The sequence below is a fragment of the Somniosus microcephalus genome, chromosome 13 (genome assembly GCF_052327205.1).
Source record: "Somniosus microcephalus isolate GS21.2 chromosome 13, FLI_Smic_1.0, whole genome shotgun sequence".
NCBI lineage: Eukaryota > Metazoa > Chordata > Chondrichthyes > Squaliformes > Somniosidae > Somniosus > Somniosus microcephalus.
In genome coordinates, this window is record NC_140999.1 from 192,251,357 (window position 1) to 192,276,414 (window position 25,058).

The window sequence follows — 25,058 nt, forward strand, 5'->3', positions numbered from 1 at the left end:
CACATCTGGTGAAAGATCAGCCAGGGCTCAGCCACATCTGATGAAAGATCAGAAATTGGGGTAGTGTGAAATTACTATCAGCCGCAAGCTAAATTATTTTACAGGATATGATAATAAAGACTTCAACAAATGCAAAGGTAACAGATTTATTCTTTCCTCCTCCTATCTCTCTCCCCCCCACCCCCGAACACACTGGCTCTTCAGAGTCTGGTACAAGGGCATGAGCTGCCATGGATTTTACAACTGCCAGCTCCCTGATTTTTGCCTGATAAAACATCAGATGAAAATCGGGGAGAATGGGGGCACCTTGGCTGTTCCATTGCCACCCAAGACTGGTTGGATGCAACATTCAGCTGGGCCTGTAAATGGGCGAGCAGCTCGCCACCTGATACAGACGGATTTCGTTCCGAAAACAACATATTTTGGGATACAATATCTGAGTCATTTGAGACATGACGTGTGGTAAACGTAGCATGGCTTGGCAGGAGAAAGGTGACTTTGGACCCATGATTCCCAAAGCTCCCCAATCCACGGTATTGTCGTTTCTCTGATGTCACTTACCTCTCCCTTCTGCCCCTGTGGTCCTGGCTGACCCTAAAGGGAAGAAAAGGAAGGTGGTTAAAGATTCATTCAGGGCAAGTCTTACATCAGTGTGCCCTTGGTCTCCTGATGCCCGACCTTGCAATCGGGCACCTGTTTCTCTCTTCACAGATGCTGCCTGACCTGCTGAGTATCTCCAGCATTTTCTGTTTTTATTACTTGCAATCTTCTTTGTGAGTTCAGTAACGCGGGCACCTCTGACTGCCCAAGAGTGAAGGTATATTGGCTGCTGCTGGGGTAGCAGGTACCGTGAGCATGATTCCAAGCTTGTGGTCACACACCAGCAAAACATTGCGGGAACTGTATACGTTTCGCTACACGTAGACATGAGGCAGGTGCCCAAAAGGACCACACATTCCATCCATGAACTAGAGAGAATCCCACCATGTGCTAGAAGCTCACAGTACGTTCAAAGGTGTCAGCCGTGGCTCAGTGGGTAGCACCCTGGCCTCTGAGTCACAAGGTTGTGGGTTCAAGTCCCATTTTGACCAGGGTCCATTGGGTGTCCTTCGCACTGAGTGTATTTCCAGCTCAAAACACAGACATCCGGGATACTGCCCTCAGCAGCTCATTACAACCAGCAGCTCATTATCATATTACAACCAGCAGCTCATTATCATATTACAACCAGCAGCTCATTATCATATTACAACCAGCAGCTCATTATCATATTACAACCAGCAGCTCATCATCATATTACAACCAGCAGCTCATTATCATATTACAACCAGCAGCTCATCATCAGATTACAACCAGCAGCTCATCATCAGATTACAGCCAGCAGCTCATTATCATATTACAACCAGCAGCTCATCATATTACAACCAGTATTTCATTAAGACTGGACAAGCGGATGAATTTACCAGACGTCTGTATGATTGCTATGACTGGCGATCGTTATAGTTGCCTTATTGATGAGCGTGTCACGTGCAGTCCCTTGTGATCATTAGTTGTGAGAAACAGTGCTGGTCAGATCAGTGTTTGAGTAACACCGAGCTCTTGGTAGAATGTAACTCACCATATCTCCTTTGTCTCCTGGGAGCCCATCAGATCCTGCGAGTCCCTATAAAACAGAACATACAATAGGAGCTGACATATAGTTAAACAACAGAAAGCGCATTCCATTCACAGAGTGCAACAAGAAACAGGTAAGAGGTCGTTAAAGATTTTAAAATATATATGATTGCTGGAAATCTGATGGAAATGTACAGCAGGTCAGTCAGCTGATAAAATGGGGAGAAGACAGGTTAACGTTTTGGGTCCTGATTGGCCTGCTGTGTATTTTCCTTGTTTGATTACCAAAGGGCTGTAATCCACAACCTTCAGCACGCAGGTAATCGAGCAGATTCTCTCCCACCCAATTTCCACCCCGTTGAAAGCAGGCAGGATCAGCCCCACCAACACATAGAAACAAAGTTAAGACCTGTGTACCCCATAGAAGAGTGAATCAGCCACTTATTTCTATTAACAGTTGTGAGGTCAGTTAGTTACAGTTGGAAAAGTACTGGCAGAGACCACGAGCGATTCGTGTAACAGGAGAGTTGGACAAAGGCTACTAAATCCATCACTTCCAACTGGAAAGTTAAACAACCTGTCTACAAAAAAAAGACAGAGCTGATGTGAAAAGGAGCCTGCATATTAGTCCACATAGGAACAGGAGGAGGAACCCCTCAAGCCTGTTCTGCCATTCAATGAGATCATGGCTGATCTGCGATCTAGCTCCATATAGAAACATAGAAGATAGGAGCAGGAGTAGGCCATTCGGCCCCTTGAACCTGTTCCGCTATTTAATGAGATCATGGTTGATCATCCCAATTCAGTACCCTGTCCCTGCTTTCTCCCCATATCCCTTGATCCCTTTAGCCTTAAGAAATATATCTAACTCCTTCTTGAATATATTTAATGAATTGGCCTCAACTGCCTTGTGTGGTAGAGAATTCCACAGGTTCACCACTCTCTGGGTGAAGAAATTCCTCCTCATCTCTGTCCTAAATGGCTTACCCCTTATCCTTAGACTGTGACCCCTGGTTCTGGACTCCCCGGCCATCGGGAACATCCTTCCTGCATCTAGTCTGTCTAGTCCTGTTAGAATTTTACCTGCCTTTGGCCCATATCCCTTAATACCTTTGGTTAACAGAAAGCTATCAATCTCAGATTTGAAATTAACAATTGATCCAGCGTCAATTGTCGTTTGCGGAAGAGAGTTCCAAACTTCTACCACCCTGTGTGTAGAAGTGTTTCCTAACTTCACTCCTGAAAGGTCTGGCTCGAATTTTTAGACTATGTCCTCTAGTCCTAGACTCCCCAACCAGTGGACATAGTTTGTCTCTATCTACCCCGTCAGTTTCCCTTAATACCCTGAAAACTTCGATCAAATCACCCCTTAATCTTCTAAATTCCTGGGAATCCAACCTTAGTTTGTGGTAATCTCTCCTCATAAATGACCCCTTGGAGTCCAGGTACCATTCTAGTAAATCTACTAAAATTTTATAAATAAATAAAGTCACGTTAGCTCAATCTAACAGGGAGTGGAGATGCATGTTCCAAAAACCTAAACATCTATCACTGAGACTCTCTCAGAGATGGTTTGGAAGCTCCAATGCAGAGAGTATTTTCCCATGGAGAGCCCAACCATCTCCGACACTTCCCTCACAGAGAGCATTCTGGGATTGAGGCCCTGTAGCTCGGGTTGCCAACCCTCCAGGATTGGCCCTGGAGTCTCCAGGAATTAAAGATTAATCTCTAGGACACTGCGGCCAGCAACACCCAGGGAGAAAAATCACACTAAAAACCAACATTTTCTTTCAACACTTTGGCTTATTAGCTTTAAAAATGTTGGAGATTGGACAGAAAGGGGCTGTTTGTCTGAGAGTCAAGAACGATCCAATCGGGTAATGAAGAGTCTGTTCGCTCTCCGATTGGCCGTGGGAAGGCGGGCTGCCGCGAAGATGGACGTGTCGGGCGACCAATGGCGGGAGAGTGGGGGGCGGGGTGGTTGGAGGCAAGTGGTCATGTGATAGAAACATAGAAGATAGGAGCAGGAGTAGGCCATTCGGCCCCTCGAGCCTGCTCCACCATTCAATGAGAAGATGGCTGATCATCCAAATTCAGTACCCTGTCCCTGCCTTCTCCCCATATCCCTTGATCCCTTTAGCCTTAAGAAATATATCTAACTCCTTCTTGAATATATTTAATGAATTGGCCTCAACCGTCATCTGTGGTAGAGAATTCCACAGGTTCACCACTCTCTGGGTGAAGAAATTCCTCCTAATTTCTGTCCTAAATGGCTTACCCCTTATCCTTAGACTGTGACCCCTGGTTCTGGACTCCCCCGCCATCAGGAACATCCTTCCTGCATCTAATCTGTCCAGTCCTGTCAGAATTTTATAAGTTTCAATGAGATCCCCTCTCATTCTTCTAAACTCCAGCGAGTATAAGCCCAATCGACCCAATCTCTCCTCATACGTCATTCCTGCCATCCCAGGTATCAGCCTGGTGAATCTTCGCTGAACTCCTTCCATGTCACCTCCAGGAATGCGTCCAACCTAGAGTTGGCGACCCAGCCTGGGACTGCTTATCATTGACACCAGCAGACTCTACTGTAGGTCCAGTGCAACAGGCCCAAGATCGCACAGAATCATCCACTGGCCTGGACTGAGCTCAACTAAGACCATCTTGCCCAACACAGTCAGATCAGCTCAGTCAAACCTCCTTGTGTTGCTTCTGGTGCTTTGCATGTTAGGAGCCAGGCGGCCAGGTGGAAGCAGTCAGTGAAGAGCTGATGGCTGCTCTTTAAGGGCCGCTATTGTACTCTTTCCAATACCGTGCACACAAAGGCCTCTTTGAAGAATTATCCGGGGAACGCCGAGGAGCAAAGCGCGACCCTAATACTGGGAGAGGCCTTCCGCGAGTAAAACGTATCTAGTTTGAAGTGGGCCTACCCCGAAACGGCCATTGGAAATGGGTGCTCAACATCTGGAGCGTTGCTCAGGCAGCCCACCTGTGGTATAGGGAGGCCCCCGAACGTTGGTGAAGGGCGAGGTCTTGGGCAGCCTTGTGCAGGTTCCTGTCATGCTAGGGCCTTCCCACCAGCATTTCCTCATTGTCACGACACTACACATGCAAGTCTCTCCTTCCTTTCATTGAACTGAGATTCTGATGGACCAATGGCGGGTGAGTGGGGGCGGGTTGGTTGGAGGCAGGGGGTCATGTGATGGAACCTCCAGGAATGCAGCCAACCAGAGTTGGCGACCCGACCTGCAACCAGGGGGGGGTCATAGTTGAACGGACTCTCACAGTAGGAGCTGCAGTGGACAGAGTTATTTTCTTACCTGGTTACCTTTGGGACCAGATGCTCCAACAGGACCCTGAGGAAGAGGAAAAAAACAAAATAATTAGCTGGCTGTGAAGAATAAGTTCTTCGACTCTGAAGAAAGCGCGCAAAAGGCATCACCGCATGCTACAATCGCCACTGAAGGTTATAAGACTGACCGTGAGCTTGTGATAGATGGTGACCAACACACTCGTAACAACATTTGCCCGATTATCTGCCTACCCCTCTACCCCAGTATTCAGAAATAACCTCCCTTCATAGAATCTTACCGCACAGAAGGAGGCTTTTTGGTACAGTGTGTGCGCGCCCCGGCTCATTGAAAGAGCCATCCAATTAATCCCACTCCCCGTAAAATAAATTCTCCTCATCTCCCCTCAGATTCTTTTGTCAGTTATCTTAAATCCGTGCCTTCTGGTTACCGACCCTCCCACCAGTGGAAACAGTCTCTCCTTATTGACTCTATCCAAGCCCCTCATGATTTTGAACGCCTCCATTAAATCTCCCCTTAACCTTCTCTGCTCTAAGGAGAACGACCCCAGCGTCTCCAGTCTCTCCGCGTAACTGGTCCCATTCTGGTAAATCTCCTCGGCACCCTCTCCAAGGTCTTCAATTCCTGGTGTCACGTTTGCATTGCAAAACATCACTGTCCCACAAAACTAGATTCTGGACACACACAGGTCTTGGCTCGAGTGTCACACCTCAAGGCGTCACACACACAAAGTACGCCTCACACACAAAGTGCGCCTCACACATGCACTTGATTAGTTCAAATATCTTAATAAAATATCAGCGAATCAGGATTGATCCACCTTTTCAAAAAAATGCATAAGAAAGCTTGGGCGGCGGGGCGGGGGGGGGGGAAATTGGGTGGTGCCCCTCTTGGGGCGTTAACGTTGCCGGGAAGCTAATTTTAGCGCCCCGAAAAAGTTTGCGCCCCTCTGCTGTAAATTCAATAGTAGCGCCCCAAGCAGGAGCTACTGGCGAGCGCTCCACCTCCTGCTCGAGGCGCTACTACTGAATTTGACGGCGCTACGCGGCGCCGTGCCACGTGTGTCAGCACGTAGCGCCGCGGTATTACAGGCCCCCCTCCCCTGATTAAAGGGGAGGGGGCCTAGCACTGCGCGCACCGGGTGGGCCCTGCTGGACCACCGGGGAGCAGGGTGCCGGGAAAACTCAAGAGCAGCACCGGGCTGAGCGATCGTGGCCGGCACCCCGCATTAAAAAAAAACGGGGAAGGGGGGGCAGGTGCTGGCAGTCGGCCAAAATAAAAACGGCCGCCCGACACCAGCCCCTTTAACTTGTGCCACTGCGGCTGGGAAAACGCCACCCCGATCCTGTCGGACATGTTGTCCAGCCGATAGGTCAGGGGGTGCAAGGGAAGTTTGTGGTCGGGGCGCTCACACGACGATGTCATCGCCGGCGGCGTGGCGGCACAGGGCGTTACCGGCTACCGACGCCGCTGACCTCCCACTGAATTTCACGGGAGGCGTTAGCGGCGCTGCACCCATGCGCACCTCCGGGGGGCGCTAGCGGGGTGCAAATCAACCCAATTTCCCCCCCTCTTGTCTTTCCCTGCTGTTTTCTAACGACCTACGGAACCTGGCGAGACCGCTACGGGAGAAGCCAGCCATTCGCCAGCAGCTGCTGAGTTGGACAATCTTCCCTCGGTGACATCGATTAGCCGCTAATTTAGCCCAGTTCCCCCTCACAGGGAGCAGGCGAGCAGCGGCCTTCACGGGACAGGTTAGCAAATGCAGTCCCACCTTCATCGCAGCCAGACTGCCCGAGCAACAACACGGGAGAGCATCTCGTCCTCATAGAAAACTGTGTTTGTGATAAATGTGAGTACGGCGAATGAAATCCTCTTCTGACAAAGATTCACGTAAATTTATGGCAGCAAAATAAAGGGGGACGTTTATTCCTTTAACCAGAGTTAGTGAAAAGAATCGGGGTTTGACAATTACTTGTTAAGTTGAAAGCTTAAGAATGGAAACGTTCATACGGTCCATCTCGCCTGTCTTCAGTTGCCTTTGTGGGTGTTAACTGATAATGTGTTTCTCTTCAAGGGGACAGGTGAACTTTAATCTCTGACCTCCCTGAGGAACAGTATTAAATTGAACACTCGAATGAAAATGATGGTCGGATCCACAGGTACTGCCGCACAGTTCCTTCCCTTTTCACTGCAACAGAAGCCAGCCACAAACCTGGTATAAACAAGGTGTCTCCAAGAATGAGAACCTCCAAACACAGGAGATAAAATCTGGGAGTCAGAGTCCCACAGCTTCAACCCAGAACCTCCCTGCTAACTGGGAACCACGTGAGTGTAACAGTCAAGCAAAGTGTTTGCAATGTTCAGAGGGTTTGTAATGATCGGAGGGTTTGTAATGATCGGAGGGTTTGTAATGATCAGAAGGTTTGTAATGATCAGAAGGTTTGTAATGCGACCTCAGGTGTTGCCAATTAGCCTCAGCACCCCTGGGCTCGGGATTTCTATCCGCTGACCACTGCTGTAAGGTGCTGGAGTGCGGATAGCGGGAGACGGACGGGATTGCATTTGGCTGTGATGCCCTCCACAGTTCAATAGCCTCGCCTGTAGACACTCACTTCAAGGTTCAGCCACGAATGGCCACTTGGGCGAGGTAGTTTGAACAAAATAAACAGTGTGAAAATCTTAATGAAAGTTTCTTTTTCCAGTTGAAACAATGGTGTGTCTGTGCTCAGAGGCCAAGTCCTTGTATACAGGCCCAGCACAGAGCAGGACTTCAAACCTCCCCTTGAGCACCAAGTCAGGAAGCTGAGAGGCTGCCTGAACACACAGGGGTGGTTGTAGCAGTCAGTAACTCAGTAAAGCAAACCAATTCCGACCGGGAGACAGGAAGCTGCGTAAACACATTCTGGAAACGGTTCTAAAAGGGCCCGAGGTAAAGTGGGCAAAACAAGTACAACCAGAAAAGGGCTGGATAAAGCACAGGCGGATTAAGAGAGGTTATCGGGAACTGATTCTGTACATAAATGTGCGAGACAGAGAACAAGGGGCAGGCGCTGTATCAGGGTTAACGATCAGAAGTCCAGCAGAGCAGCTTAGTAACCTCGAACTAGGTGAACGCACAGGATGTTGTATGGTTGCCAATCCTCCAGGATTGCCCTGGAGTCTCCAGGAATTAAGGACAAATCCCCAGGACACGGCTGCCAGCAATCCAGAATCGTCCAATCGGGTAATGAAGAGTCTATTCGCTTTCCAATTGGCCGTGGGAAGGCGGGGAGTCGCGAGGATGGACATGTTGGGCGACCAATGGCGGGAGTGTGAGGGGGCGGGGCGGTTGTAGGCAGGTGGTCATGTGATGATGCCTCCAGGAATACGTCCAACCGGAGTTGGCAACCCTGGGTTGTAGTGATTGTTGTATTGAAGGCTCAAGCTAATTGGATCGCTCTTTCAAAGAGCCGGCACAGGCACGAGGGGCCAAATGGCCTCCTTCTGTGCTGCATCAATCTATGATTCTATGAAAGCTCACCACCACTTTCTCAGGACAACTAGCGATGTGCAATAAATGCCAGGCTTGTCAGTGATGCCCACATCCCGAAAATGAATAATAGTTAAAAAACTAAACGGACGAAATTCGGTTATGCCCCGTTTGGGGACGGTGACCGAATTATCGCCGGCGATTTAGTGCCCCAGCCACTAACTTCGGCTTACCGCCCTGGCGAGGAAGCGGAGCGCTATCTCGGGCGCTCCACTTCCTCTCAGGGTGGTGTCGGGGGCGCAAAGCGTGGTAGCTCCGGAGCGTTGTCGCATTTCAGCGCCATTCCCCTTCTGTTAAAGGGGTGGGACGCAGCGAGCTCCGCAGGGCCTCCGATGGCCCACACTGGCCCACCGGGGCATCGTGGTGCTGTGGCTGCAACCCGGCACTGAGACGCGGTGCCGGGCTGCCCGATGGCGGCCACGGACCACGCCAAGGGCAGCCAAAAAATTAAATGGCGGCACGGGTCGCCGCCGCACCTCCTTTTAATTAGCGCCCCACGAGCGAAGGTCGGCTCGGCTCATGATCCGCGAGGCTGGCGCTGACACCGCCCATGGCAGCCTCGCGGGGCGCAGCCGAATTTCAGCCGCGGGGCGGTAAGGGGTCATGGTGGGGCGCCAAGGGGTCACGGCGCACGGTGATGACATCATCGCCGGTGGCGCAGCAGCCCGGGGCGCTACTGGCGGGGGCACGGCGCTATCAGCTAGCGCCTCAGTAGCGCCCCGCCAAATTTCTTGGGAGGCGCTATTCGTCCGGGTGATAAGCCCTTTGTGCCCCTTTAGCACCCCCCGGAGGCGCTAACGGTAGGTCCAAAGGAGCCGAATTTTGTGGCCTAAGCATTTCTTTATATTTTGAAACTTCTCTGTCCGCGTAGCAAGTAATTTATTGCTAGGCCAAAAAAGTTAAAATTAATTTTCTTTTTTGAAGAAAACCTCCCTCCCCGCCCCCATCAGTTATTCCAAGATCTCTCCTTCCTTCAACAGTAACTTTCAAAAAGAAATTGGAGAAATACTTGAAAAGGAGAAATGTGCAGGGCTCTGGGGAAAGAGCAGGGGGAGTGGGATTAATTGGATCGCTCTTTCAAAGAGCCGGCACAGGCATGATGGGCCGAATGGCCTCCTTCTGTGCTGTAAGATTCTATAATGTTGAATGGCCAAGGGTGAAGCTGAACAAGATCTAGGAGTCTTAGTAGACTCAATGCAGCCAATCACTGTACAGCCGCAATCGACAGAGCCAATGAAAAGCTGAACTGTTCTGTAATCGGCAGCAATCTAGCGACTGACTTCATTCCTTCACTGTCAATAATGTTACGTAACGACAACACTCACCCTCTGCCCAAAATCCCCGCGGATTCCTGTAGGTCCCGGTACACCTGGCTCACCGCTCTCACCTTTCCGACCCTGCAGGAAAAAATTACTTCCATTAACAAGGTGAGTTATCTGAGTGTGGGGAGGGAGGGAAAAGGGGAAGGGGAGAAGACAGGAAGGAGAGAGGAGGTGGGGAGGCAGAGAGGAGGTGAGCAGAGCGAGAAGAGGTCAAGGAAGAGAAAGCAGGGAAGTGGAAGGGGGTTTAGGAGAGGAAGAAAGAGAAGGTAGAAGAAGAGAGGGAGAGAAAGGGGAGGCAAGGAGGATTCAAACATCTTGTCAAATATCTCTGGACAAAATTCTTATGGGATAGTAAATGAGGAAACGCCCATTTTCAAAAATAATAGGTAATAAATTGCTGGGAAAGCAATCCAGAGGATCAGCCGGGAGCTCTTTGGGGCAGGTAGGAGGGATTCAGGGAAAAGAAGCCATCACCACAGGAAGAGGCGCCATTTCCCTGGTGAGGAGCGCCCCCTGTCTGTACAGGTCAGAAATGCAGCTACTGTCGGAGCGCCGCACTGTCGGAGGGTCAGTACTGAGGGAGCGCCGCACTGTCGGAGGGTCAGTACTGAGGGAGCGCCGCACTGTCGGAGGGTCAGTACTGAGGGAGCGCCGCACTGTCGGAGGGTCAGTACTGAGGGAGCGCCGCACTGTCGGAGGGTCAGTACTGAGGGAGCGCCGCACTGTCGGAGGGTCAGTACTGAGGGAGCGCCGCACTGTCGGAGGGGCTGTCTTTTGAATGAGACATTAAACTGCAGGCCCTTCTGCCCTCTAACATGAAAGATCCCACGGCGCTATTGAAAGAAAAGTAGGGGAATTCTCTCCGGTGTATGGGCCAATATGCATCCCTGAACCAACATCACTAAAAACAGAATAACTGGCCATTATCACAGTGCTATTTGTGGGATCTTGCTGTGCACAATTGGGTTGCTGCGTTTCCAACAGTTAAACAGTGACCACACTCCAAACATACATCATTGGCTGTGCAGGGTTTTGGTTTGTCCTGAATATAAATGCAAATTTATCCATTCAAGAAGAGAGTTCCTTACCTGGAAACCTCTGCGACCCTGGATTCCACGTCCCCCGACAGGTCCCATTTCCCCCTGCACAAATCGGAAGAAAAGAGACAGAAATCTGACAGCAGCGGCGGCAGGCAATGAACAGGAGATGCAGAAAATCGCATTGGTACACTCACAATACGCTCACCGGTACGCACACCGGTACGCACACAAGTACACAGGTAATGTCCTTTAGGGAAGGAAATCTGCCATCCTTACCCGGTCTGGCCTATATGTGACTCCAGACCCACAGCAATGTGGTTGACTCTTAACAGCTCTCTGAAATGGCCTAGCGAGTCACTGTTGTAAAAAACCGCTACGAAAAACAATAAGAATGAAACCGGATGGAACACCCAGCATCGATCTCGGCACCAGCTACAGACACGACAACGGCACACCCAGCCCAGTCGACCCTGCAAAGTCCTCCTCACCAACATCTGGGGACTTGTGCCAAAATTGGGAGAGCTGTCCCACAGACTAGTCAAGCAACAGCCTGACATAGTCATACTCACAGAATCATACCTTCCAGCCAATGTCCCAAACTCCTCCATCACCATCCCTGGGTATATCCTGTCCCACCGGCAGGACAGACCCACCAGGGGTGGTGGCACAGTGGTATACAGTCGGGAAGGAGTGGCCCTGGGAGTCCTCAACATTGACTCCAGACCCCATGAAGTCTCGTGGCTTCAGGTCAAGCATGGGCGAGGAAACCTCCTGCTGATCACCACCTACCGCCCTCCCTCAGCTGATGAATCAGTACTCCTCCATGTTGTACACCACTTGGAAGAAGCACTGAGAGTAGCAAGGGCACAGAATGTACTCTGGGTGGGGGACTTCAATGTCCATCACCAAGAGTGGCTCGGTAGCACCACTACTGACCGAGCTGGCCGAGTCCTGACGGATATAGCTGCCAGTCTGGGCCTGCGACGTGGTGAGAGAACCAACACGAGGGGAAAAACCTACTTGACCTCGTCCTCAACAATCTACCTGTCACAGATACATCTGTCGATGACAGCATTGGTAGCAGTGACCAACGCATAGTCATTGTGGAGACGAAGTCCCGTCTTAGAACATAAGAACATAAGAAATAGGAGCAGGAGTCAGCCATTTGGCCCCTCGAGCCTGCTCCACCATTTAATAAGATCATGGCTGATCCGATTTTGGCCTCAGCTCCACTTTCCCGCCCGCTCCCCGTAACCCTCGACTCCCCTGTTGCTCAAAAATCTGTCTATCTCAGCCTCGAATATATTCACTGACTCCGCCTCCACAGCTCTCTGGAGAAGAGAATTCCACAGATTCACGACCCTCAGAGAAGAAATTCCTCCTCATTTCCATCTTAAAAGGGCGACCCCTTATCCTGAAACTATGCCCCCTAGTTCTAGATTCCCCCACGAGGGGAAACATCCTCTCTGCATCTACCCTGTCGAGCCCCCTCAGAATCTTATATGTTTCAATAAGATCACCTCTCATTCTTCTAAACTCCAATGAGTATAGGCCCAACCTGCTCAACCTTTCTTCATGAGACAACCCCTTCAACTCCGGAATCAACCTCGTGAACCTTCTCTGAACTGCCTCCAATACAAATATATCGCTTCTTAAATAAGGAGACCAAAACTGTACGCAGTACTCCAGATGTGGTCTCACCAGTGCCCTGTACAGTTGTAGCAAGACTTCCTTACTTTTATACTCCATCCCCTTTGCAATAAAGGCCAACATTCCATTTGCCTTCCTAATTACTTGCTGCACCTGCATGTTAACACTGAGAACACCCTCCATCGTGTTGTGTGGCATTACCACCGTGCTAAATAGGATAGATTCAGAACAGATCTAGCAGCTCAAAACTGGGCATCCATGAGGCGCTGTGGGCCATCAGCAGCAGCAGAATTGTATTCCACCTTAATCTGTAACCTCATGGCCCGGCATATCCCTCACTCTACCATTATCATCAAGCCAGGGGACCAACCCTGGTTCAATAAGGAGTGTAGAAGAGCACGCCAGGAGCAGCACCAGGCATACCTAAAAATGCGGTGCCAACCTGGGGATGCTGCAACACAGGGCTACATGCATGCTAAAAAGTGGAAGCAGCATGCTATAGACAGGGCTAAGTGATCCCACAATCAACGGATCAGATCAAAGCTCTGCAGTCCTGCCACATCCAGTCGTGAATGGTGGTGGACCATTAAACAACTAACGGGAGGAGGAGGCTCCATGAATATCCCCATCTTCAATGATGGTGGAGACCAGCACGTGAGTGCAAAAGACAAGGCTGAAGCGTTTGCAACCATCTTCAGCCAGAAGTGCCAAGTGGATGATCCATATCGGCCTCCTCCTGAGGTCCCCACCATCACAGAAGCCAATCTTCAGCCAATTCGATTCTCTCCACATGATATCAAGAAACGGCTGAGCGCACTGGATACAGCAAAGGCTGTGGGCCCCGACAACATCCCGGCTATCGTGCTGAAGACTTGTGCTCCAGAACTAGCCGCGCCTCTAGCCAAGCTGTTCCAGTACAGCTATAACACTGGCATCTATCCGACAATGACAAAAGATCTAAATTCCAGAGATGAGGTGAGAGTGACTGCCCTTGACATCAAGGCAGCATTTGACCGAGTGTGACATCAAGGAGCCCTAATAAAACTGAAGTCAATGGGAATCAGGGGGCAAACTCTCTACTGGCTGGAGTCATGCAGAGTACAAAGGAAGATGGTTGTGGTGGTTGGAGGTCAATCATCACAGCCCCAGGACATTGCTGCAGGAGTTTCTCAGGGCAGTATCCTAGGCCCAACCATCTTCAGCTGCTTCATCAATGACCTTCCCTCCATCATATGGTCAGAAGTAGGGATGTTCGCTGATCACTGCACAGTGTTCAGTGCCATTCGCAACTCCTCAGATAATGAAGCAGTCCATGCCCGCATGCAACAAGACCTGGACGACGTTCAGGCTTGGGCTGATAAGTGGCAGGTAACATTCGCGCCACACAAGTGCCAGGCATTGACTATCTCCAACAAGCGAGAGTCTAACCACCGCCCCTCGACAGTCAACGGCATTACCATCACCGAATCCCCCAACATCAACATCCTGGGAGTCACCATTGACCAGAAACTTAACTGGACCAGCCACATAAATACTGTGGTAACAAGAGCAGATCAGAGGTTAGGCATTCTGCGGCGAGTGTCTCACCTCCTGACTCCCCAAAGCCTTTCCACCATCTACAAGGCACAAGTAAGGAGTGTGATGGAATATTCTCCACTTGCCTGGATGAGTGCAGCTCCAACAACACTCAAGAAGCTCGACACCATCCAGGATAAAGCAGCCCGCTTGATTGGCCCCCCATCCACCACCTTAAACATTCACTCCCTCCACCACCGGCGTACCGTGGCTGCAGTGTGTACCATCTACAAGATGCACTGCAGCAACTCGCCAAGGCTTCTTCGGCAGCACCTCCCAAACCCACGACCTCTTCCACCTAGACGGACAAGGGCAGCAGGTGCCTGGGAACACCACCACCTCCAAGTTCCCCTCCAAGTCACACACCATCCTGACTTGGAAGTATATTGCCGATCCTTCATCATCGCTGGGTCAAAATCCTGGAACTCCCTCCCTAACAGCACTGTGGGAGCACCTTCACCACACGGACTGCAGTGGTTCAAGAAGGCGGCTCACCACCACCTTCTCAAGGGCAACTAGGGATGGGCAATAAATGCTGGCCTTTGCCAGCGACGCCCACATCGCATAAACGAGTATTTAAAAAATGATCTTCCTTTCCTTCTAAACAGCTCTTAATCCAATTTTCTACCCTTCCCTTAATTCCATATCCGTTAATCTTCAATAACCTCCCGGGTGATACTGTGTCGAAGGCTCTCAAGTCCACGTAGACTACATCCATTTCACTTATCCCATCCACCATATTTGTTGCCATCGCAAAGAACTCACTCAGGATATTAAACCTTGGCCTAGAAATTCACTTTGGGCCCGCCAACTGGCATGTGCCCAAAGGTTAGCGCTGAGCGCGGAGCCAGTTGCGCGCGTCAGATATTCAGTTTTTGCGCCCCAAGTCGGAACCGGGCGCTATTCCAGGGTGTGCCCGCCCCCGCTTGGGGCGCTGAAACTGAATTTCAGCGCTCTAGGCGCCGCTGCGCCACCCGCTGCGGAGCGGCAGGCTGCGGTACTGCAGGCCTCCTCCTTCTCTTAAGGGGGAGGTGCCTGCAACGGGGAGATCGCCGCTGGATAGTGCCGGCAAATGAGCCCGGCACCACGGAGAAGTGCCGGGTTCGCGGAAAGCAGCCGGCAATGCCGTGGGGGGGGGGGGGGGGGGGCGTGGAGGAGGCCGGGGAAGGAGGTGCGGGCAGGCGGCCGCCGAAAAAGCGGCCGGCCGCACCTCCACCTTAAAGCGCCCCACTAAGGCTACAGTACGGCCCCGTTTTCTGATCGCTGTTTGCGGCCGCTGCGGAAGAGGCGGCCGCAACTAAATATGGGGGTCGGGCCGGTATCGGGGCGGAACCGGGGCACTGCGCACACCGATGACATCATCGGTGCCGGCGCTGCGCTAACGGCTACCGCCGCCATTACCGCTGCGCTGAATATCAGCGCAAACTCCTCTATTGGCGCAGAAGCCCTCTTTGGGCGGTAACTGGCCGCAAAGCTGGCAGCGCCTTACTGAATTTCTAGGCCCTTATCTTTTCTGCAATCAGTTGTCTAATTCTAATTATTTTCTCTTCATTTAATTATTTTCAAATCACAGGAACAATCACAGGAACACACAGGTACAGAGCCAGGTACACTCAGATACTCAGCTATACTCACAGGTGCACTGACAGGTAAACTCACAGATACACAGGAACACTCACAGGTATAATTACTAGAACACTCACAGCTACACGCACAGGTATACTGACAGGTACGCTCACAGGTACGCTCACAGGTATACACACAGATACACGCACAGGCACACAGGTATACTCACAGACACACTCACAGGTATACAGGTACACTCAAGTACATTCACTGGCACACTCACAAGAACACAGGTATACCGACAGGTATAGTCACAGGTATACTCACAAGTACACTCAGGAACACTCACAGGAACGCTCACAGGAACATTCACAGGCACACTCTCAGTCACACTCTCAGTCACACTCACAGTTAGACAGGTGCATGCACAGGTTTCCTCACAGGTATACAGGTACACTCCAAGGTATACTCACAGACACACTGACAAGAACACAGGTATACTCACAGATGTACTCCGAGGTACACCGGTATTCTCATCGGCACACTCACTGCTACACTCACAGGTATACAGGTGCACTCTCTTCTTTCGTACGGTAGTAGCAAAGCAAATCAAATGTCAGTATCTAAGTCAGATATCCAGGCCAAAGCTTCCAGTGTAACAGCGTGGATATCTCGTCGGCTGCCTGTGAATTTCCTCTGAAGGCAGTGCTCAATGATGTGCTCCAGGGTCTGATCGGGAGCTCCACAGTCACATGATGGGGATGCTTTAATCTTCCATCTATGGAGAAGGTGGCAGCATCTACCATGACCGGTTCTGAGGCGGTTGATGGTTGTCCACTGTTTGCGAGGAAGGTTTGATCCTTCAGGTTGCATTGTGGGGTCCTCTATAAGGAATCCATTCCGTATGTCGCAGTTCTTCCAAGCCTTTCGCCATCGGTCATTAAGGCGGAGAGGAGATTGCTGAAGGGCTTTGGCGACGGTCCAAAATGGCCTTCTAGATTGGAGATGGGTTGGTGTTAGGTTGTTCGAGTCGGCCTGGATTGGCCATGTCTTTGCTGGTGTAGCGGTTGTATTCTCTGGAGACTGCATATTCACAGCGTAGGTGAGGTGGTACGATGTTTGCAAGCACGGGCAGCCAAGGTGTTGGTGTCGATAAATGCATACCGGTGATAATTCTAATAGTAGAATTCAGCTGGACATCAATGGATTTGACGTGCGGACTCGATAGCCACGCCGGAGAGCAGTACTCCGCTGTAGAGTACACCAGGGCGAGTGCTGCCGTACGGAGGGTTTGAGGGTCTGCTCCCCATGTGGATCCGGCCAGTTTCTGGATCAAGTTGACCCGACTCTTTAGTTTCTTCCCACGGTTCTGGAGATGTTGTCTACGTGCCAGGGTACGATCAAGCGTGACTCCTAAATAGGAGGTTTTTTTTGACATGGTTTACCTCTGCGCCGCAAAAGGAGACTTTCAAAGCTTAGTTTGCTTGATGTGTGTTGAGCTGGAATGTCCAGGTGACGGTCTTTTGCGGGTTTGGCCAAAGTCACCATCGGTGGAAGTAGGCCTCCATCCTCTGTAAATCACTGGTCAGGGTCTCTTTGGTGATGGACAGATTCATGTTTTCCGGGCCCAAGGCAATGTCATCAGCGTATACATAGAAACATAGAAGATAGGAGCAGGAGTAGGCCATTCGGCCCCTCGAGCCTACTCCACCATTCAATGCGATCATGGCTGATCATCCAAATTCAGTACCCGGTCCCTGCCTTCTCCCCATACCCCTTGATCCCTTTAGCCTTAAGAAATATATCTAACTCCTTCTTGAATATATTTAATGTATTGGCCTCGACTGCCTTCTGTGGTAGAGAATTCCACAGGTTCACCACTCTCTGGGTGAAGAAATTCCTCCTCATTTCTGTCCTAAATGGCTTACCCCTTATCCTTAGACTGTGACCCCTGGTTCTGGACTCCCCGGCCATCGGGAACATCCTTCCTGCATCTAGTCTGTCCAGTCCTGTCAGAATTTTATAAGTTTCAATGAGATCCCCTCTCATTCTTCTAAACTCCAGCGAGTACAAGCCCAATCTCTCCTCATATGTCATTCCTGCCATCCCAGGTATCAGCCCGGTGAATTTTCACTGAACTCCTTCCATGGCAAGAACATCCTTCCTCAGATAAGGCGACCAAAACTGCACACAATACTCAAGGTGTGGTCTCACCAAGGCCCTGTACAACTGCAGCAAGACATCCTTGTTCCTGCACTCAAACCCTCTCGCTACGAAGGCCAACATACCATTTGCCTTCTTAACCGCCTGCTGCACCTGCATGCTTACCTTCAGCGACTGGTGCACAAGGACGCCCAGGTCTCGTTGCACTTTTATATACGAACTTGCGGGACTCTGTTTCAGGCAGGTCACTGGTGTAAACGTTGAACAACATGGGTGTGAGGACAGAATCCTGTGGGAGTCTGTTGTTCAGTGTCCTATATCTGCTGTTCAGGGTGCCAGAGTACACACGGGAGCATCAGTTGCTAAGCATGGAGTTGAGAAGATGGATCGTTGTTCTGCAGGGTAAAATAGCGGAGAGTTTGAAAAGTATTCCATGCTTCCATACTGTGTCATACGCCGCTGACAGGTCCACGAGTGCTCTGGCGATCCTGAACTGGCGCTGGGAGCTTGCTTCGATGTGCGTTGTTAAAGCTCCCACTTGGTCGCAGCAGTTATGGCCGCTCCGGAAGCCCGCTTGCTCCTTAGGGAATGGTTGGCTCGATGATGGGGTCTGGTCTGTGGAGCAGTGGCCTCTCCAGCACTTTAGAACAAGTACAAAGTAAGGAGATCGGGCGGTAGCTGGAGGCTTCACAAGCATTCTTCCCCTGCTTCGGGAGGGCAATTATTTTAGTCTCCCTCCAAATAGATGTAATTTTACCAGCTACCAGTAACTCAGAGAAGAAGGAGGTCATAGAATCATAGAAAGTTACAGCACGGAAGGAGGCCATTTCGGCCCATCGTGTCCGCGCCGGCCAACAAAGAGCTATCCAGCCTAATCCCACTTCCCAGCTCTTGGTCCGTAGCCCTGCAGGTTAGAGCATCCCAAGTGCACATCCAAGTACTTTTTAAATGTGGTTAGGGTTCCTGCCTCTACCACCCTTTCAGGCAGTGAGTTCCAGACCCCCACAACCCTCTGGGTGAAGAAATTTCCCCTCAAATCCCCTCTAAACCTTCCCCCAATTACTTTAAATCTGTGCCCCCTGGTTTTTGACCCCTCTGCTAAGGGAAATAGGTCCTGTCTATCCACTTTATCTAGGCCCCTCATAATTTTATACACCTCAATAAGGTCTCCCCTCAGCCTCCTCTGTTCCAAGGAAAACAGACCCAGCCTATCCAGTCTTTCCTCATAGCTAAGATTCTCTACTCCCAGCAACATCCTTGTAAATCTCCTCTGTACCCTCTCTAGTGCAATCACATCTTTCCTGTAATGTGGTGACCAGAACTGCACGCAGTACTCTAGCTGAGGCCTAACTAGTGTTTTATACAGTTGAAGCATAACCCCCCCTGCTCTTGTATTCTATGCCACGGCTAATAAAGGCAAGCATTCCGTATGCCTTCTTAACCGCCTTATCTACCTGCCCTGCTACCTTCAGGGATCTGTGGACATGCACTCCAAGGTCCCTTTGTTCCTCTACACTACTCAGTGTCCTACCATTTAATGTGTATTCCCTTTCCTTGTTAGCCCTCCCCAAATGCATTACCTCACACTTCTCCAGATTGAATTCCATTTGCCACTGATCTGCCCACCTGACCAATTTATTGATATCTTCCTGCAGTCTACAGCTTCCTTCTTCAGTATCAACCACACAGCCGATTTTAGTATCATCTGCAAACTTCTTAATCATACCCCCTATATTCAAGTCTAGATCATTGATATATACCACAAAAAGCAAGGGACCCAGTACTGAGCCCTGCGGAACCCCACTGGAAACAGCCTTCCAGTCACAAAACACCCATCAACCATTACCCTCTGCTTCCTGTCTCCGAGCCAGTTTTGAATCCAACTTGACACTTTGCCCTGGATCCCTGGGCTTTTAACTTCTTAACCAGTCTGCCATGTGGAACCTTATCAAAAGCCTTGCTAAAGTCTATATACACTACATCAAACGCACTACCCTCATCGACCCTCCTTGTTACCTCCTCAAAAAATTCAATCAAGTTTGTCAGACACGACCTTCCCTTAACAAATCCGTGCTGACTATCCTTGATTAATCCGTGTCTTTCTAAATGAAGATTTATCCTGTCCTTCAGAATTCTTTCCAATAATTTTCCCACTACCGAGGTTAGGCTGACTGGCCTGTAATTACTCGGTCTATCCTTTTCTCCCTTTTTAAACAAGGGTACCACATTAGCAGTCCTCCAGTCCTCCGGCACCACACCTGAAGCCAGAGAGGATTGAAAAATGATGGTCAGGGCCTCTGCTATTTCCTCTTTTGCTTCGCTTAACAGCCTGGGATACATTTCATCCGGGCCTGGGGATTTATCCACTTTTAAAGCTGCTAAACCCCTTAATACTTCCTCTCTCACTATGTTTATTTCATCTAATATTTCACACTCCTCCCCCCGATAGCAATGTCTGCTGCGCCCCTCTCCTTAGTGAAACCAGATGCAAAGTATTCATTAAAAACCCTACCGACATCTCCCGCCTCCACACACAGGTTACCCTCATGATCTCTAATAGGCCCTACCCTTTCTTTAGTTATCCTCTTACTCTTAATATATTTATAAAACATCTTTGGGTTTTCCTTGATTTTACTTGCCAAGAATTTTTCATGCTTTCTCTTTGCTTTCCTAATATCCTTTTTAATTGCCCCCCTGAACTTTCTGTACTCCTCTAAAGATTCTGGAGTATTTAGCCCTCGGTATCTGTCATACGCCTCCCTTTTTTTCTTTATCCTACCCTGTATGTCTCTAGACATCCAGGGGGCCCTAGATTTGTTAGTCCCACCTTTTTTCTTTCAGGGTACATGTTTGGTCTGAACCCTCCGGATCTCATCTTTGAATGCCTCCCACTGCTCTGACACTGATTTACCTTCAAGTAGCTGTTTCCAGTCCACAATGGCTAAATCACCTCTGAGCTTAGCAAAATTAGCTTTTCCCCAATTTAGAATTTTATTCCTGGTCTGTCCTTGTCCTTTTCCATAACTACTTAAAATCTAAAAGAATTATGGTCACTAGCACCAAAATGCTCCCCCACTGATACGCCTTCTACCTGCCCAGCTTCATTCCCTAAAACTAAGTCCAGAACCGCCCCCTCCCTTGTTGGGCTTGCTACATATTGGCTAAAAAAGTTCTCCTGGATGCATTTTAGGAATTCCGCACCTTCTATACCCTTCACACTAATTTTATCCTAATTATTAATATTGGGGTAGTTGAAATCCCCTACTATTACTGCCCTATAGTTTTTGCACTTCAGAAATTTGTCTACGTATTTGTTCTATCTCCCTCTCATCATTTGGGGGTCTGTAGTACACTCCCAGCAGTGTGATCGCCCCCATTTTGTTTTTCAATTCGACCCATATGGCCTCGTTTGATGATCCCTCCAACATATCATCCCTCCTCACATCTGTAATAGTTTCTTTAATCAATACCGCGACCCCCCTCCCTTTTTACTTCCCTCTCTATCCCGTCTGAAAATCCTGTGACCAGGAATGTTGAGCTGCCATACCTGCCCCTCTTTCAGCCACGTCTCTGTAATAGCTATAATATCATAGTCCCAATATCTACCTGTGCCCTCAGCTTATCTGCCTTGTTCGCTATACTCCTTGCATTGAAGTATAAACCATTTAGTACAGGTAAACCTCCTTGTTGACTCTATCTAGCCCTTGATTCCTCTGTCCTTCCAATTTACTTGCTACATTTTTGTTTTCCAATTCCAGTTTTTCTTCCCTCCCTATTGACTCGATACTTAGGTTCCCATCCCCTTGCCAAGCTAGTTTAAACCCTCCCCAACAGCACAAGCAAACCCTCCCGCGAGGATATTGGTCCCGTTCCCGTTGAGGTGCAACCCGTCTGGCTTGTAGAGGTCCCACCTCCCCCAGAAACAGTTCAAATTCCTCAGGAATCTAAAGCCCTCCCTCCTACACCATCTCTCCAGCCACGCATTCATCTGCTCTACCTTCCTATTTCTGAACTCACTAGCACGTGGCACTGGTAGTAATCCGGAGATTACTACCTTTGAGGTCCTGCTTTTTAACCGCTTTCCTAAATCCCAAAACTCTGCCTGCAGGACCTCATCCCTCTTCCTACCTGTGTCGTTGGTACCGATATGGACCATGACCTCTGGCTGTTCACCCTCCCCCCTCAGAATGTCCTGCAGCCGTTCAGTGACATCCTTGACCCTGGAACCAGGAAGGCAAAATACCATCCTGGAGTCACATCTGCAGCCGCAGAAACGCCTGTCTGCTCCCCTAACTATTGAATCCCCTATCACTATTACTCTCCCTCGCCTCTCCCCCCACCGCCTGTGCAGCTGAGCCTTCCATGGTGCTGTGGACTTGGCTCTGGCTGCCATCTCTTCACTTTGGGTCCCAGTGCTTTTAAGAATTCTGGGTAAACACCATCTGGACCAGCAGCTTTTCCAGATTTGGTTGTCGACAGAGCTGAGTTTCGTTCATCCAAGGTGAATGGATCAGACATCGTTGACGATCTTGGTGCCGCCATCAAGTTTGTCAAAAGCTGCCGCATCACCTGGCGTCGAAATTCTTTGTCCACCGGAGCCTTTGATGTTTGTATCAAGTGGGATGCAACGATGTCCGCTCTGATGGTCATCTCGCCGACTCACAGGTCCGCTCACAGGTATTATCGCAGGTATTATCGCAGGTACACTCGCAGGTATACTATTCAGGCTTAGGCTGATAAGTGACAAGTAACATTCATGCGACACAAGTGCCAGGCAATGACTATCTCCAACAAGCGAGAGTCTAACCACCACCCCTTGACATTCAACGACATTACCATCGCTGATTCCCCCACCATCAACATCCTGTGGGTCACCATTAACCCGAAACTTAACTGGACCAGTTACACATAAATACTGTGGCAACAAGAGCAGGTCAGAAGCTTAGTATTCTGCGGCAAGTGTTTCACCTCCTGACTCCCCAAAGCCTTTCCACCATCTACAAGGCACAAGTCAGGAGTGTGATGGAATACTCTCCACTTGCCTGGATGAGTGCAGCTCCAACAACACTCAAGAAGCTCGACACCATCCAAAACAAAGTAGCCTGTTTGATTGGCACCCCATCCACCACCTTAAACATTCACTCCCTCCACCACCGGCACACTGTGGCTGCAGTGTGTACCATCTACAAGATGCTCTGCAGCAACTCACCAAGGCTTCTTCGGCAGCACCTCCCAAACCCGCGACCTCTTCCACCTAGAAGGACAAGGGCAGCAGGCGCATGGGAACACCACCACCTCCAAGTTCCCCTCCAAGTCACACACCATCCTGACTTGGAAGTATATAACCGATCCTTCATCGTCGCTGGGTCAAAACCCTGGAACTCCCTCCCTAACAGTACTGTGGGAGTACCTTCACCACACGGACTGCAGCGGTTCAAGGCGGCGGCTCACCACCACCTTCTCAAGGGACAGGCAATAAATGCTGGCCTTGCCAGTGACGCCCACATCCCGTGAATGAATAAAAAAAGTACTCACAGGTACTCAGAAACCCGTACAGTAATCCTTTGGGGGAGGAGATATTGTCATCAAGAGGCAGAAATGATGTACGCACACATGTACGTAGCTAATATACCAACACCATGCCGGCTTTGAATATGCCCGCCATTATTTGGGTGATCAGATTCAATGTCTGCCATCACTCGCGGAAGGAATTCCCGGAGGAATCGGGGAGTAATGACTCTCCGGCCGGTTTTCCACGCTCAGCGCACTAACACCGATAAAGCGCCACAATTAAAATTGGAAAATACCACCTCCTCTCAGTAACACTGGACGACAGTCACATGTTGTCGTTACCAGTGTCACTGTGGAGGGAACGGTGGGAACATGATCGGATAGTTCTTATTGTCCTCTACCGTCAGATAGTATCTCCGCCCCTCCCGTTATAATCACGTTAAAGGGAAACTGCTCGAGGACCCAGTGTAAAGGCAAAAGAAATAAATCATTGACTGGTGGTTTCCTCTTTAATTATGTCAGTGGCCTTGTTTAGGGAGAGGGGGGTCCACCTGGGGAACTCACTCCCGTTAAGCTTGGCCCCAGTGTAACCTGTGTAAATCTGTGGAGCTCCTGTCCCACTTCCACCAGAGTTACAGCGGGATTGTGCCTGAGGTGCCACGGGTATTGCTAGTTGTTCTCTCGCCTCAGGTCCTGTCTCCCTCTCCCTCAAATCTGCCGTCATCACCCCTCTGCTAAAAAAAACCCTTGACCCCTCTGTTCTTGCAAACTGCCGCCCCATCTCCAACCACCCTTTCCTCTCCAAAGTCCCCGAACGTGTTGTCGCCTCCCAAATCCGTGCCCATCTTTCCCGCAACTCCATGTTCAATTCCTCCAATCAGGTTTCCACCCCTGCCACAGTACCGAAACGGCTCTATTCAAAGTCACAAATGACATCCTTTGTGACTGTGGCAAAGGTAAACTATCCCTCCTCTTCCTTCTTGATCTGTCTGCAGCCTTTCACAAGGTTGACCACTCCAACGCCTCTCCACCGTCATCCAGCTGGGTGGGACTGCACTCGCCTGGTTCCATTCTGATCTATCTAATTGTAACCAGAGAATCACCTGCAACGGCTACTCTTCCCGCTCCCACATCGTTACCTCTGGTGTCCCCCAAGGATCTATCCTTGGCCCCTCCTATTTCTCATCTACATGTTGCCCCTTGGCGACATCATCCGAAAACACAGCGTCAGTTTCCACATGTACGCTGACGACACCCAGCTTTACCTCACCACCTCTTCTCTCGACCCCGCCACAGTCTCTAAATTGTCAGACTGCTTGTCCGACATCCAGTTCTGGATGAGCAGAAATTTCCTCCAACTAAATATTGGGAAGACCGAAGCCATTGTTTTCAGTCCCCGCCACAAACTCCGTTCCCTAGCCACTGACTCCATCCCTCTCCCTAACATCTGTCTGAGGCTGAACCACACTGTTCACAACCTTGGTGTCATATTTGACCCCGAAATGAGCTTCCAACCACATATCTGCGCCATCACCAAGACCGCCTGTTTCCACCTTCGTAACATCACCCGACTCCGGACCTGTCTCAGCTCATCCGCTGCTGAAACACTCATCCATGCCTTTGTTACCTCTAGACTTGACTATTCCAACGCACTCCTGGCCGGCCTCCCACGTTCCATCTTACATAAACTTGAGGTCATCCAAAACTCAGCTGCCCGTGTCCTTACTTGCACCAAGTCCCGTTCACCCATCACCCCCTGTGCTCGCTGACTTACATT

The 25,058-nt window shown here is 50.0% G+C and overlaps 1 protein-coding gene across 1 annotated transcript in view; it reads right to left on the reverse strand.

The window, feature by feature from the left end:
* col9a3 (collagen, type IX, alpha 3) overlaps positions 1 to 25,058 on the reverse strand; it is a 190,985-nt gene that overhangs the window by 25,264 nt on the left and 140,663 nt on the right. Inside the window, exons 23-27 of the mRNA XM_086005879.1 lie at positions 10,865 to 10,918; positions 9,780 to 9,851; positions 4,932 to 4,967; positions 1,619 to 1,663; positions 562 to 594 (exon numbers count right to left, since the gene is read on the reverse strand). Coding sequence (XP_085862005.1) covers positions 562 to 594; positions 1,619 to 1,663; positions 4,932 to 4,967; positions 9,780 to 9,851; positions 10,865 to 10,918 — 240 coding nt within the window. The remainder of the gene's footprint in view (positions 1 to 561; positions 595 to 1,618; positions 1,664 to 4,931; positions 4,968 to 9,779; positions 9,852 to 10,864; positions 10,919 to 25,058) is intronic.